At 39.2% G+C, this 13,046-nt stretch overlaps 1 protein-coding gene across 1 annotated transcript in view; it reads left to right on the plus strand.

The window, feature by feature from the left end:
- Positions 1 to 9,311: 9,311 nt before the first annotated feature.
- Positions 9,312 to 13,046, plus strand: part of WASL (WASP like actin nucleation promoting factor) — a 67,236-nt gene continuing 63,501 nt past the window's right edge. Inside the window, exon 1 of the mRNA XM_033195052.1 lies at positions 9,312 to 10,690. Coding sequence (XP_033050943.1) covers positions 10,574 to 10,690 — 117 coding nt within the window. The 5' untranslated portion in view covers positions 9,312 to 10,573. The remainder of the gene's footprint in view (positions 10,691 to 13,046) is intronic.

The following is a 13,046-nucleotide window of genomic DNA, read 5'->3' on the forward strand; positions in this document are numbered from 1 at the left end:
TAGAAATACGTTTTTACAGGTGACGTATTTTATCATTTTGAACTTTAAAGTCACATAATGATGGACAAGATTCCAAGTGACTGTTTTCAAAACATGCTTTTGACAATGTAAGTTTCTTTTGAAAAGTAGTTACTTTCTCACTATGGTTAAAAATCTTGAAGCAACATAGTAAATGTGTACTTCCTTTTTCTTTTCTTCAAAGATATCTACTAACAGTGATTTGTTGTCACTGGAAAGATCAGCACACTTGAACAGTTGTCTGTTTTGTTTTTTTTAAAACAAATATCATCCTAAGTTTATGATTCTTGTAAGAAATTTACACAAAGATAGACTGTATGTCTTTGTTATAAATTATTTTCATGGTCATCTCCTATCTCATTACAAAGTATTTAAGATACTTTAATTCATAAATTATTAGTTTAGCAACCCTGGATCAAATCATGGGTTTCATTTTTGGCTATCTCAGTCCTGTAACTATCAGGGATATACTTTTTTTGCAGAATTATCATAAAATATACCTGTAGCAGGTTATCCTCAGAGGTAACATTCACTCATTCTTACTGGTTAATTTATCTAATGCTATCTCACAATTCTTGAATTCCTCACCATTATATTATTCGATGGCAAAAACTATGCAGTTACCTAAAGCAAGGGTTAGCAAACTTTTTCTGTAAATGACCAGATAATAAACATTTGAGGCTTTGCAGGTCATAAGGTTTCTGGTACAATTACTCAACTCTGCTGTTGTAGCATGAAAGCAGTCATAGACAATACTAAAAGAATGAGCATGGCTGTGTCCCCCCAAAAAGCTCTATTTACAAAAACAGGCAACAGGATAGGTAGAGTATAGTTTGCTGATCCTGGCCATAAAGTCTTCTAGAACCTCAGAATTTTCTAGATCCTAATAACCAGAGGCAGTAATGTAATTCTCAGCTGTCTGATGCTAGTTTCCCATCTTGGAATATGAATGAGGGTTTCACCACCTCTTGCCTCAGTATAGCCCGGTAAACAATGCCAAATGACCCAGTTTTCTGAAAGATCTGTTGCCTGTAACCACCTTCCTGGTACAAGTTTTAGAAGACCTAAGATTTCCAGTTCAGAATTACCTAGAGTTTTTGTAAATAACAGAATCTGACCCAGGCTAGCTAAAGTAAAAGGGAATTTATGGGAAGGATATTGTGAGCCTCACAGGTCAGCTCCTTTTTTAAGCAGAGGTCAGTTATCCTAGACCATCTTCCTATTCCACTTGATATCGGACTAGCTCATTGTGCAAAATAACGTCATGCTGAAATGACCTGTAGAGCAGGAATTTGCAAGTACACTATGTCCTTGGTCACATAAATGAATGCTGGAGGATATAAATGCCATGAAATATAGGAGCCTGATACCTCACGGATGTTTCTGGGGGCCTGTTATTCTGAGGCATGTAAAACTATGTCCTTCAAAATGAAGGACATGTTGCTATTCCTTTCGTGCCTTTCCAGCAAGAACAAGGCTTGGTGGGCCTCTCTGGATGATAATGACAATAAGGCACAGTTTTGAGTGCCTTGTTTCAATCACATTGTCCAAGGATCACAATGCTGCTATCTCTCCATGGAACTGAGAGCAAAAGAAGACTCTCTAGTAAGTTCAGGCTGAGGTGAGGCAATCTGTGAATTGTCCCTTATGACACAATAAATCCAAGGGTGCTTGGAGAGCCTGAGGAAGATTAGGATGTTGTATGGACTTGCATTAAAACAGGAAATTGAGACAGGGTAACACATTTTCCTTCTGTGTGTCAGAACATTATAATGTGCATGCATATAGATATCATCATTATGTGGGAACTGAGTCAACATACCAAGTCAGCCCTGATGCTTGTTATAGCTTTCCTCTTTTATCAGTTCAAAGTCCCAATCTAACAGAACATATCATAAACACACAATAGCTTCAGTATCAAGAGGATCAAGGTGAAAGAAAAGTGCCAATATTCTCTTATATCTTCCTAAAAGGAGGAAAAGATTGAATGTGAGAAAGCGAATATGTAATTTAATTTTTAAACTGATTCTAAGTAAAGATATTGAGCTGAATGACTCCTAAACTAGGAATGAGGAACTTATTCTAATGTGATCATCGACTCTAAGTTGTTTGCTTGTTCAATGTGTTTCTTCCTCTTTTAAAAACAAAAAACAAAAAAATCAATAAATACTACTAATTTCCAGCCACGGGGAACTGAGAATCATGACTGATGTAACAACTATCAAGTATTATGCAATCCAGTTTTGAATATAAATGACAAATATTAGATCAATAATTTCATGAAACCATAGTCACCAATTACCCTTCCTTCCTGCTCTGAGGTAACTAAAAGCAGGATTTTTATGTTCAGGGGATTGTATTCTTATCAACTCCTCTTTCAATAGAGTAGGCTTATGATAAGGCTTATATATTCATTTTCATACCACCAAAAAAGGATTTGTAATAGTGAAAAAACATGAAATTGTTTATATTCCCTTATGCACTTTTCACCCATTGCTTTTTAAAATGCAGGATTTTTTTTTAAATCCAAAAAACATGGGATTGATTATATAATTTTGAGCTGAAAAGGACCTTAGCAATCATTAAGTCATTCCTTTCATTTTACAAATGAGTAAGGAGAAGCATGCTGAAGTTGAGTGATTTTACTAAGATTACATGGCTAGTTACTATCAGAACTCAGATTAGAAAAACTATAGGTGATAAATAAATACCTGCTTGCCCTTGCGGCTGTTTTGCCAGGTGTGAACAATGAAGACATTCTACCTACAGACTCTATCCTATCTAGGTCTTAAACTGACAAGAATAAATCCAGGTGGTTCATTACCAGTTCCGTCCCCCCAAAAGAATATGATTCAAACATGGTTTGTGTAATGCCATAAGCCTTATATGCTTGGGAAAGGGTGGAAGGTGGCTGGTGGGGGTGGTAAATTTCATCCCCTGGAGGTCGTCTTGAAGGTCTACTTATTGGAATCACCAGGAGGGCTTGTTAAAACATAGACTGATGAGTCCTATCCCCAGAGTTTCAGGTTCAGTGGGGCCTGAGAGTGGGGCCTGAGAACATGCATTTCTAACACGTTCCCAGATGATGGTAATACTGCTATGAGAACTGCTGGTCAGTCTCCCCCAGTCCACTGGGATGCCTGCCTACTTTTTGTCCTGGTTATTTTCACTTCAGTTTCCAATGCTCTTGGATACTGAGCTTGCTTCCATATGCTTCCAGAGTTGCTTTCTAAGACCAAGTCAAGACTTGACTTACTGTTTTTGCAATCACATCATGCGAAAAACTATTATTCCCCAAAATTCCTAAAATATGACACACATTTCTTTTCTCAGACTAGGCCCCTCGACACCTGAGCTCACTCAGGACGAAAAAAAAAAATCAGTTTATCCTCTGTGCTTGAATTAGGTTGCTGGGTCATATCAAGTGGAGGTCATTCCTTTCTATTGCTGTTGTCACAAGCCCTGCTCCTGCTCCCATTAGGTTGTGTGCAATTTCTTATGTATTGTGTTTTCTCTCCAGGTGCTCTCAGAATACCACATGCTTAGTACTGTGTGGAAGAGTTTGGGCAAGACTGTAGTTTCTCTTTATTTGATCTCAGATTCTTTGTACCTGATAAAAAATGCATATATTTTTATTTGAATCAAAGGTGGTCGTTTGATCAACAAATATACATTGAATAATGCATAGGTTCAATGTTAAGACTAAAAAGATACAAAGATGAATAAGACATGATACCAGCTCTTAGAGAGCTTTGAGGCTAATGTAGGAGACAAACATTTTAAAAGTAATTATAATTTACAAATGAAAAGCCTGTATATCACTGACTTTGACAATTTATTATATCAAAATGACTTACTTCAATTTTCTTTAATGAATCAGCTAAATAACTATTTATAGATAAATGACATCAACATGTATGAACATATAGTACTAACCCATCCAACCATTGCCAACTTTCTAAGGACAAGCAACCTAGTTAATGTGGGGGAAAAAACAATGTTAGTTCTTATTAAAGACTTTGTATGGAGACAAAAGTAAATAAATACTGCTTACTTCCTAGATACAGAGTTTTACAATTTTATTATATATGTAATATGCATGTAATTCAGTACACAAAAATGCTATCATCTTGATAAAATTGGAAAGCATTAATATTTCATATTATTGCTTTGTTTTTAAACAAAGCCCCTCTCCCCAGTCATCAATGTTAGCGGTAAATTTATAGTATCTCTGCCCAGAGATGACAACAGTCAAGGACTCACTGGAGTAGTTCCACAGTGAAACTTGGGTGTAGTTTCTAATTGTATAGAGTGAGTAAGGAAATCTGACATTTGACCAACAGGCATTCCAGAAAGAGAAAGAAAAAAAATTAAGTGGAAGAAAAGTTTCAACTGTCCCCAGTTGAATTCACTAGCTGCTGAGTACCTTTTGACTACCTTTTCTGTGTTCATGGAATTTCTGACCTTATGAATCTGCAGACCCTTAACATTGAGCCTGAAATCTACAGGTCTTTTGCAGCTAGGGTACAGGTATGTGACCTTTCCCTAATCAGACACACCCATGGGCAACTATGATTTGAAAACACATAAAGTGAAGACGCATGTGGCATAGGGCAGCAAGGGTGGCAGCAGAAACACCTCGCTTTTAGAATCTCAGAAGAGATTCTACTTTCCAATTCCCAATGTTAGCAGTAAATTTATAGTATCTCTGCCCAGAGATGACAACAGTCAAGGACTCACTGGAGTAGTTCCACAGTGAAACTGGGTGTAGTTTCTAATTGTATAGAGTGAGTAAGGAAATCTGACATTTGACCAACAGGCATTCCAGAAAGAGAAAAGAAAAAAAATTAAGGGGAAGAAAAATATGCAAATAACAAAAGAAAAATTTCCAGCACTAAAATACATGAGTTTTTGGATAAAAAGGGCGTTTGGAATATCCAGTACAATAAATGTGAAAGTATTCCACTATAGTAAGAATTCCATAAACAAACAGAAGATCCTAAAAACTTTTAGAGGTCATAAAGAGTCACATACAAAAGATCAGAATCAGAATAACTTCAGATTTCAACAGCAATGTAGAAAGCTCGAAATCGATAAAATAACACCTTCATATTCTGAAGAAAACTGGTATTCATCCTGAAATGTTCTACCTTGTTAAACTAATCAACCAAGGGTGAGATTAGAATAAAACTATCAGATATGCAAGGTCTCAAAATTTTACTACCTATTCACTTTTTCTTAGGAAGTCACTAAAGGATATACACTATCAAAACAAGGGAGTACATCAAGATGGATGACATAGATTCCAAGAAACAGAGGGTCTAACACAGAAAGATAAAGGGAAATCCCAGGATAGTAACTCAGTAAAATTCCAGACAATAGCCATGTAGCAACAGTACAGATTAACATGGGATGATGGATGGCTTTGGGAGACAGGTCTCTGATTAAAATTAGTGAGTCTAATAGATTCCTGATACACTTGATTATGTGGAAAATAATATGAGGAAGGACTTCATAGTTGTTAATATAGAAGAAATAAAAGAAAGAAAATTTAAGCAAATTATTGAGGGGGGAAAATTCAACAAAGTTAAAGTGTACAAGAATGTAACTTCTGTTTTATGCTGTTTTAAGTTTTGTACTACTATTTGATTTTTTAAATTATGTGCATTTATCATTTGCATAAAAATAATTGATTTTAAAACATTATGTGGTAGCAGAGACCATATCCTTGACCCCAATAATGTCAATGTGGTAATGGGGACATGTGGCATCTTCAAATTTTCCGAAGTATCCAATCTGCCTACTCATTTATAACGTAGATTGACCTTGAGCACATTACAATAAAGGAATCAATGTTGTTCCTGTCTCAATTGGAATAATAATAAGCCAGTGAATATTCATTAAAGTTAAAGAGCAGCCAGAAAACCAGGAAGCAGCATCCTGGGAACTATAACATACTTAGCTCTTCACATCATTTCTTGATTACAGGTAAGTACTAGGTATTTGGAGACTAGGTCATATAATGGTAGTAACTATCACTGGTCATTTTGTAGCATGAATAAGTGTTCAATTTTCCACTAACTTCAATAAGAAATCAGAATGATTTGTAAATAAACTGTTTATTCCTAAAAAAGAAAGCCCAAAGGGGTTTGTAGTTAAAATGAATTTAAAAACGAGAGGCAGAAAAAAAAAAATGGTGTGCTAGCTTACTTTTCAGATTTTAGTTGATGCAAAATAAAACAATTAACATTTAACTTGGGATAACATGTACTAGAACAAATTCTTGTAAGCATTGCTATATGCAACATTTACATAAAGATGTGCAGAGATATTTTACAAGATGAACATTTTAAACACATGACATTTGTGAAGGTTGAATGGGAGAAGTAGCACTCATTGCTCCTGCACTTGGTCTGCAAATCCACATTTGCAGCATTCAGATTTGCTGTTGTTCTGTGTCTATAAATCAGTTCTGCCATAGCCAAGCAGCAATTATGGCTACAATGGCTGCTGAATGCCGTGTGCATTCTGCCACCTTTATATTCCCCCACAGTAAAGGGTGTCACTACATTTTAAATTATTAACATTAGCAAGGGGAATAGGGTGTTTCAGAGGACTTGTAACAGTACATAAACAATGACATTTGGGAAGAAATATATATAACAGAGAACCATAACAAGAGAAGCTTGCAAAGTACCCATAAGGATAACAGCAGGAATGTATCTGAAAATATGCCCTCATTTCCATAATGAGCTACCCTAATGTTTTCTGTTGAAATGAGGGCTTTACCTTAAAAGATCATACCAAAGAAAGAAAGAAGAAAATGAAGTACTAGATTAGATTCTAGTTGAGGTAAGGAAAGTCGAATGGAAGAAATGAAATGTAAGAATTGCCTTTTTTTGGTTATATTCATATACACGTTAATAAAGCTTTTTTTTTTTTTTTTTTTTTCCCACAGCCCTCTCCCACTACTCTTTCCTGTCTTCAAAATAGTTTGGTGGTCTACAAGTTCTAAAAGCTGGTATTTCTAGCATATGCATTTTATATGTATATTAAGATAAAATCCCTAGTCTTCTTAACTGAGCTTACAAACTTCAAGATACTCTGTTGAAGGGAAACAGAATGCTTATGTCCTGGATAAAATCCAATCTCTCAAACTGGGTAAAAAGAATTTGAGATAAGGAAATAACTTGCCAAAGAAAACAGACAGAAAAGATGTCTTGTGTTCTGCCAAACAGCAGATATGCTATCAAGAATGAAAGAAAGGACTTGCTAAAACTTTTGAAACAAAAACAGCTAGTACTGCTTGGTTTCAGGATGAGTATGGAAAAATAGAATCCTTTATGTATGGTAAGGGGGGAATCCCCAAATACTGCTTGTTCACAGGCTTAAATGAGTAAGGAAGTCATATTTCCAGTGAAATGTTCATGCTTACATTTTCAACATCAAGAGCTGGAAAAAGCCCAGAGAAAAACAAAAATAACAATGGAGGGTAGAAGACAAGAACTTAAATTGCAATTTTGTGGACAAAGGACTATATTAAACATTTGGAGAAAATTAAAGAAAGGTTGGACCTGAGGAAAAAAGTCTACTGTGGTCATAATTTTCCATCTCCAAGTTTAAAGAAAACAGAACAAGGGCAAATAGTAAAAGAAAAATTGCATTTAGATAAGTCATAAAATTTCCTGAAGGAAAAGAAAATCAATAAAACAATAGATAGTCTCGGCTAGTAAGAGGTTGTGAAATGATTGGAACTCAGTGATTCTCAGAATGAGATAGATTCTTCAAGGCAGCTACTGTCCATTCACCTATCATCACATGGCCTTTTTTTTTTTTTCCCACAGCCCTCTCCCACTACTGTCTCCTGTCTTCAAAATAGTTTGGTGGTCTACAAGTTCTAAAAGCTGGTATTTCTAACATAAAATTTGCTAATCTTTCAGTTTTTATTAATTAGAAGCTAATAGGATTCTATCTCTGGATTTACAGTTTTAAAAAGTTTTATTTTGGCATTCTGGGATATATGTAACTTATTTGGCATAATATATGGCCTAATCAGAAATTCTATCAAGTTCTTCACTATAGTTTTGAAAAATTATGTACAATTGTAAATTTGAAGGACAGTTTTTGAACAGTCAGACTTAAAACAAAGGTAAGAATACACATATTAAGTCTTGATCCCTTAGCTCAGGGAAAGCAGAACAGACCATAGGCAAGGACTGTCAGTGGCCGACAACTAATACTTGAGTAACCACTATGTATCAGGTACTTTACATGTCATATCTGTTTTTAATGCCTTATAATTTTAGTTTAAAAAATTTTAATAGACAATAACTGTACATGGGGGTACATAGTGATGTTGCAATACATATAAGGTATAGTGATTAGATCAGGGTAATTAGCATATCTATCATCTCAAAAACTTATTATGTCTTTGTTTTGGGAACATGCAATATCCTTCTAGCTATTTGAAACTATACAGTATTGTTAACTATAGTCATCCTACAGTGCTACAGAACACTAGAACTTACACCTCCTATCTAGTTGTAATTTTGTATTTTACAACTTCAAAGTAGGTGTAATTACCCCTATTTACACTATACTTGTATGAAACAGAAATTATTTTCATTTTACAGATGAGGAAACTGAGACGCAGAGAAGTAATTTGTCCAAAGTCCACTGGGTTATAAGATTCATAACAAGAACTACAACTTGGGTCTATCTGAATCTTAAACTTCTGGCACTATACCTGTTCACAGGTTTGAAAAGAAGAGCTTTAATTTCTATTATTTCTCAAGAATTTGTAATGCTTTCTCTTGTCACTATGCTTTCAACTTACAGAGGTTGCAGTTTTGATAAAAGACAAACTGATTTAGCTTCTAGCTTTGTTAGATCTGTAATTTAGAAGCAACTCCAGACTTCCATTTCTACTACTGCTTTCTAAATCTAATTATTTTATAAATAGTCCTGTTGCTTTAATTCACTTTTTACCCTAACATTATTAATCAAGTTTCACTTTGAAATCTCCATATTTTATGTGAGACTTCCCAATGCTATCCACTCTTATCTTCCTTTGTAAATTTATTGTTGCTCAGCCTATTTCATTAAGGACAGCTTTAATTTTAATACTTTATAATTATTTTCAAAGTGCATGACAATGGTTTATCAGTCTGGTTAGTACATCAGAGATTTCTATTGGCGCTATCAGAGATGTTAACATCCAACAATTTTACCAAAGTGTAATTGTTATAGATGTCTTGTTTAACATATAACTTTTTTGTTTATTGAAATTAAGCAATTACCAGACATGAATTTATGCAACAAAAATGTTTAATGTGGAGAACAGTGACATGCATATTTGATAACTCACTGCAGTCTGCATCATCGTCTCTAGATTCCAAAATTTCATTTTAAGCCGTTTAGTACTTAACTTACAGAACAAAGGGGTTATCTTAGATAACTTTTAATATCCTGGGCTATTTTCCAATTCACGATAAAGGGGAAAAAAAATGTGTCCTGAGCCCTTAGAAGAAAATACTTTGAATTTAAATATGACACATACATTAAACCCACGTGACACGCCAGGCAGGCGGTGGAAGTCAAGTGCATTTGTTTTTGTTACATCCATTAGGGCGATCTCTTTCACAATTCTGGGAGAGGCCTGTTTGTTCCTCCACTCCCACAGTTGAAGTTTGGACAAAGTTTGAGAAAATCCCAGGCACCTGCGGCTCCTAGCGAAGCCCGCGAGGAGCATAGGGGAGAGCATCTCTTCCCCAGTTTTCAGTCTTCAGATCGCAGGCCTCTCGCACCCGCAGAGCGAGCGTCACGCTGCCGCGCTTGAGAAATAAGAGCTATTTCAAGGACGGGCCCTGGCTCCTCACTGACGCTTCGCAAAGGTGTGCGTCCGCCCAAGGAAGGCCGGCGGCGCGGCGGCGGCGAGGAGTCTCCACCCATCTTCTCTTCAAGCAGCAGTAGCTGAGTCTGTGTACCCAACCGACAAGCCGAGACGCCAGAGGCCAGAGGACGAAGTTGAAAGCCTGCGCCCCGAACCAACCGGGATTCCACTTAGCTCCGCGCGGCCTCGGCCGGAAGGGGGCGTGGCTTCGGGCCGGCGCGGCGAGGCGCGCCGCCGAGTTCGGGGGGTTCCTCCCGGGCCCGGCCGCGCGTTTCCGGTGCGCTCCCCCGCTCCCTCCGTCCTGTGGTCTCGCCCGTCCCCGCTGCCATGTTGGATTGTGCGGCCGCCGCCGCCGCCGTTGCGGGAGGGTTGGGGGAGGAGTTGGGAGTTTAGCGCAGTCGCCGGAGTGCGAGGACAACGACCATCCGGCCCTATCCTGGCCGGGCAGGAGCTCGGAGCTTCCCTTTCTCAGCGCGGCCCGAAGGTGGCCCGCCGTCGGCGTCTGCGTCCCTCGACCTCCTCCTCCTCCCCGCTCCGGAGGAGCTGCGAGATGTGGCGCCTCTGACTCCGCTTCTCCCCGCCCCTGTCACCGAGAGGGGGAACGAGCTCTCGCCCACTCGCCGGAGGAGACGGCCCTGGCCTCCCAACCCTGCCGGCGAAACCATGAGCTCCGTCCAGCAGCAGCCGCCGCCGCCGCGGAGGGTCACCAACGTGGGGTCCCTGCTGCTCACCCCACAGGAGAACGAGTCCCTCTTCACTTTCCTCGGCAAGAAATGTGTGGTCAGTGGACAAGAACGGCGTCGCCACCCCTGACATTACCTTACGGGCCCGGACTTGGCGGCCGGGAAGTGGGAGTGGGGAAGGAGGCGGGAGCGGCGCGGGGAGGGTCCCGCTTGTCGGCCAGGCCTCCCGCCAGCCCCGGCCCCTCGTCGGCGCCCTCGCCCTGCTCCCTGGGTGCGGGCTGTGGCGGTTGGGCGCCGCCTCCCCGAGCTTGTGGGGAACAAGGGAGTGTCACCTCCGCAGGCCTGTCCTCCAGCCTGGCCGGGCCTCGGTCCGCGCCCTGGCTGCTGGTTAAAACTTTACTCTCAGGCCACAAGGGGATTTTCTTGCAAGAGTCGCTTGGTCCCAGAATCTGGGTCCTTGTTCTAGCTCTCGCGTCACCTCCTCCTACTTGATCGGGGGGTACCTTCCTTAACAATGCCAGGTTTGAGGAGTGGATAGGTCGGGGAAGGAAGGTGGTTTTTACTCTCCCATTAGGATTCCAGGAGGGAATGAAGTCGAGTGCAAGAGCCTGGGCTCTCTTCAGATTAGAGGGGGTAAAAAAATGTTATTGCTCTTCGTTAAAGAGAAACAGTTTTTATTTCTCCAGCAACCTTGTCTAGGCCTGGTTTCTACTCTCCTTCCCACTGATTTTTTTCCCCCATTGGTGGGAGGGGGTGCTGCTCTACCCGCAGCCATGCGCAGGGAAACCTCAATCTCTGGTAGTTCTTGGTTTTTGGGGCCGAGAAGGATTCTTAGTTTGGTGCTGTGCGGCCAATTCCAACCCCAGATGGCCAGTTGGGAGCGAGCAGTTCTGCTGTGGGAAGGGGAATGTGTGTTGTTGACGGAAGCATTCATTACATTGGCTGCTGGCACTTCTGGGGGTGGGGAGGTTCTGCTCTGTGGTATAGGCCTTGTCGGACTCATACTGCGGTGACTGGGTTGAAGTGTGGTTTGTTGAAATCCTGGCTGGGTCCCTTTCTCTCCACTTTGTTTGCTAGCACCTGCAGAGTATGTGCCACTGGAACCCAGAAAACACGGACATTTCAACAGAGCAATACCGTTTTATAACTCCTTTAATGTTAGGTATGCCAAACCAGATTTCACCTGCTTCTTTACGAAGTTAGGATTAGACAATTTCTGGAAAGTTCTTGGATTAATTGTTAACTTCATAGGAGTCCACCCTTTGTGTCTTGCGCCATCCAGTTGGAGATTGAATCGTTCCATTCAATTTCAGATATGTTTCAAATTTCGGAGCTTAGACCTTAGAGAACATTGAGTTTCCTGATTAGAAGGATGAAACAAGAGGAGTGGCTCAAAACGAGAATTTTGGGTAACAACTTTAAGCCCCTCCCCGTTCACACACACTTTTTTCAACAAATGAGAGAACTGATCCAATGAGCCCAAGTCATACAGCAGTTTAACAATGTAACCAGAACCAGAAAACCAGGACTCCTCATTCCTAGTCCTATGCCATTGTACTTTCCACTACATCATGTTGTTTTAGAAGGGTATTTTTTTCTTGTTACTGATTTATTTCCAAAAGTGGTGTTAAAGGAATGACCACTTTGCCTTTTTCACCAAAAACTAATTAAAATACAAGATTCTTAAAGCACCACTAATGTTTGCATATGTTCAGTTTAGGAAAATCTCCAGCACTTTGAATGTTAGTTACCTCCAATGAAAAAAAAATTCAGTTGCTGGTTTAGTAGATTAGCTGTGTAACCTGTATCAAAAAGGAAGTAGTCGTACTCTGTTCTACATACCACACACATTAACTTTACGCAGAAAGGACATTACATTTATACACAAGTATAGTAATTGTTCTGTGCTTACCTGTAGTTTTACTGGTTTCAAAAAATGGCAGATGGGGAAAAATACTGTAATAGGGAAAAATGATGTTGCACGTTGGTTAGTGTAAGTGGATTGCTGAATAGGCTGTCAGTATTCAGTGCTTAATTTCTTTATGCCATCTTTTATTAATTAACTTTACCTTTTACATTTCTGTCATTTAAAAATCACACTGTGTCAGTTGCCTGCTTTTGTGGGATAAGTCGTTGCAAATACTAATTTCAAAATTTCAAGTCCCTAGTTAATAGAGAATGAAGAGTGATATTTTAATTTTTGAAATAATCTTTTCCTCCCTTTGCTGATTATGCAGGGTTTTTTTGTCTTTTAAAACATTACTGAAATACATTGTCTCATAATAAATCCAGCAGTAAGATTTACAGGTCAGACCAAATGTGTTAGGCAGAAGTGTACTCAGAGCTCTATTTAAGAATTCAAGAAATGAAACAGAAGCAGTTACAGTCTTAGCTCTGGAGGAGCTTCATATCTTCTTTCATTCAACAAACATGCATTGATTGAATGTTGAGGT

The sequence above is a fragment of the Trachypithecus francoisi genome, unplaced genomic scaffold (genome assembly GCF_009764315.1).
Source record: "Trachypithecus francoisi isolate TF-2019V2 unplaced genomic scaffold, Tfra_2.0 Lachesis_group4, whole genome shotgun sequence".
In the NCBI taxonomy this organism is placed as follows: Eukaryota; Metazoa; Chordata; class Mammalia; order Primates; family Cercopithecidae; genus Trachypithecus; species Trachypithecus francoisi.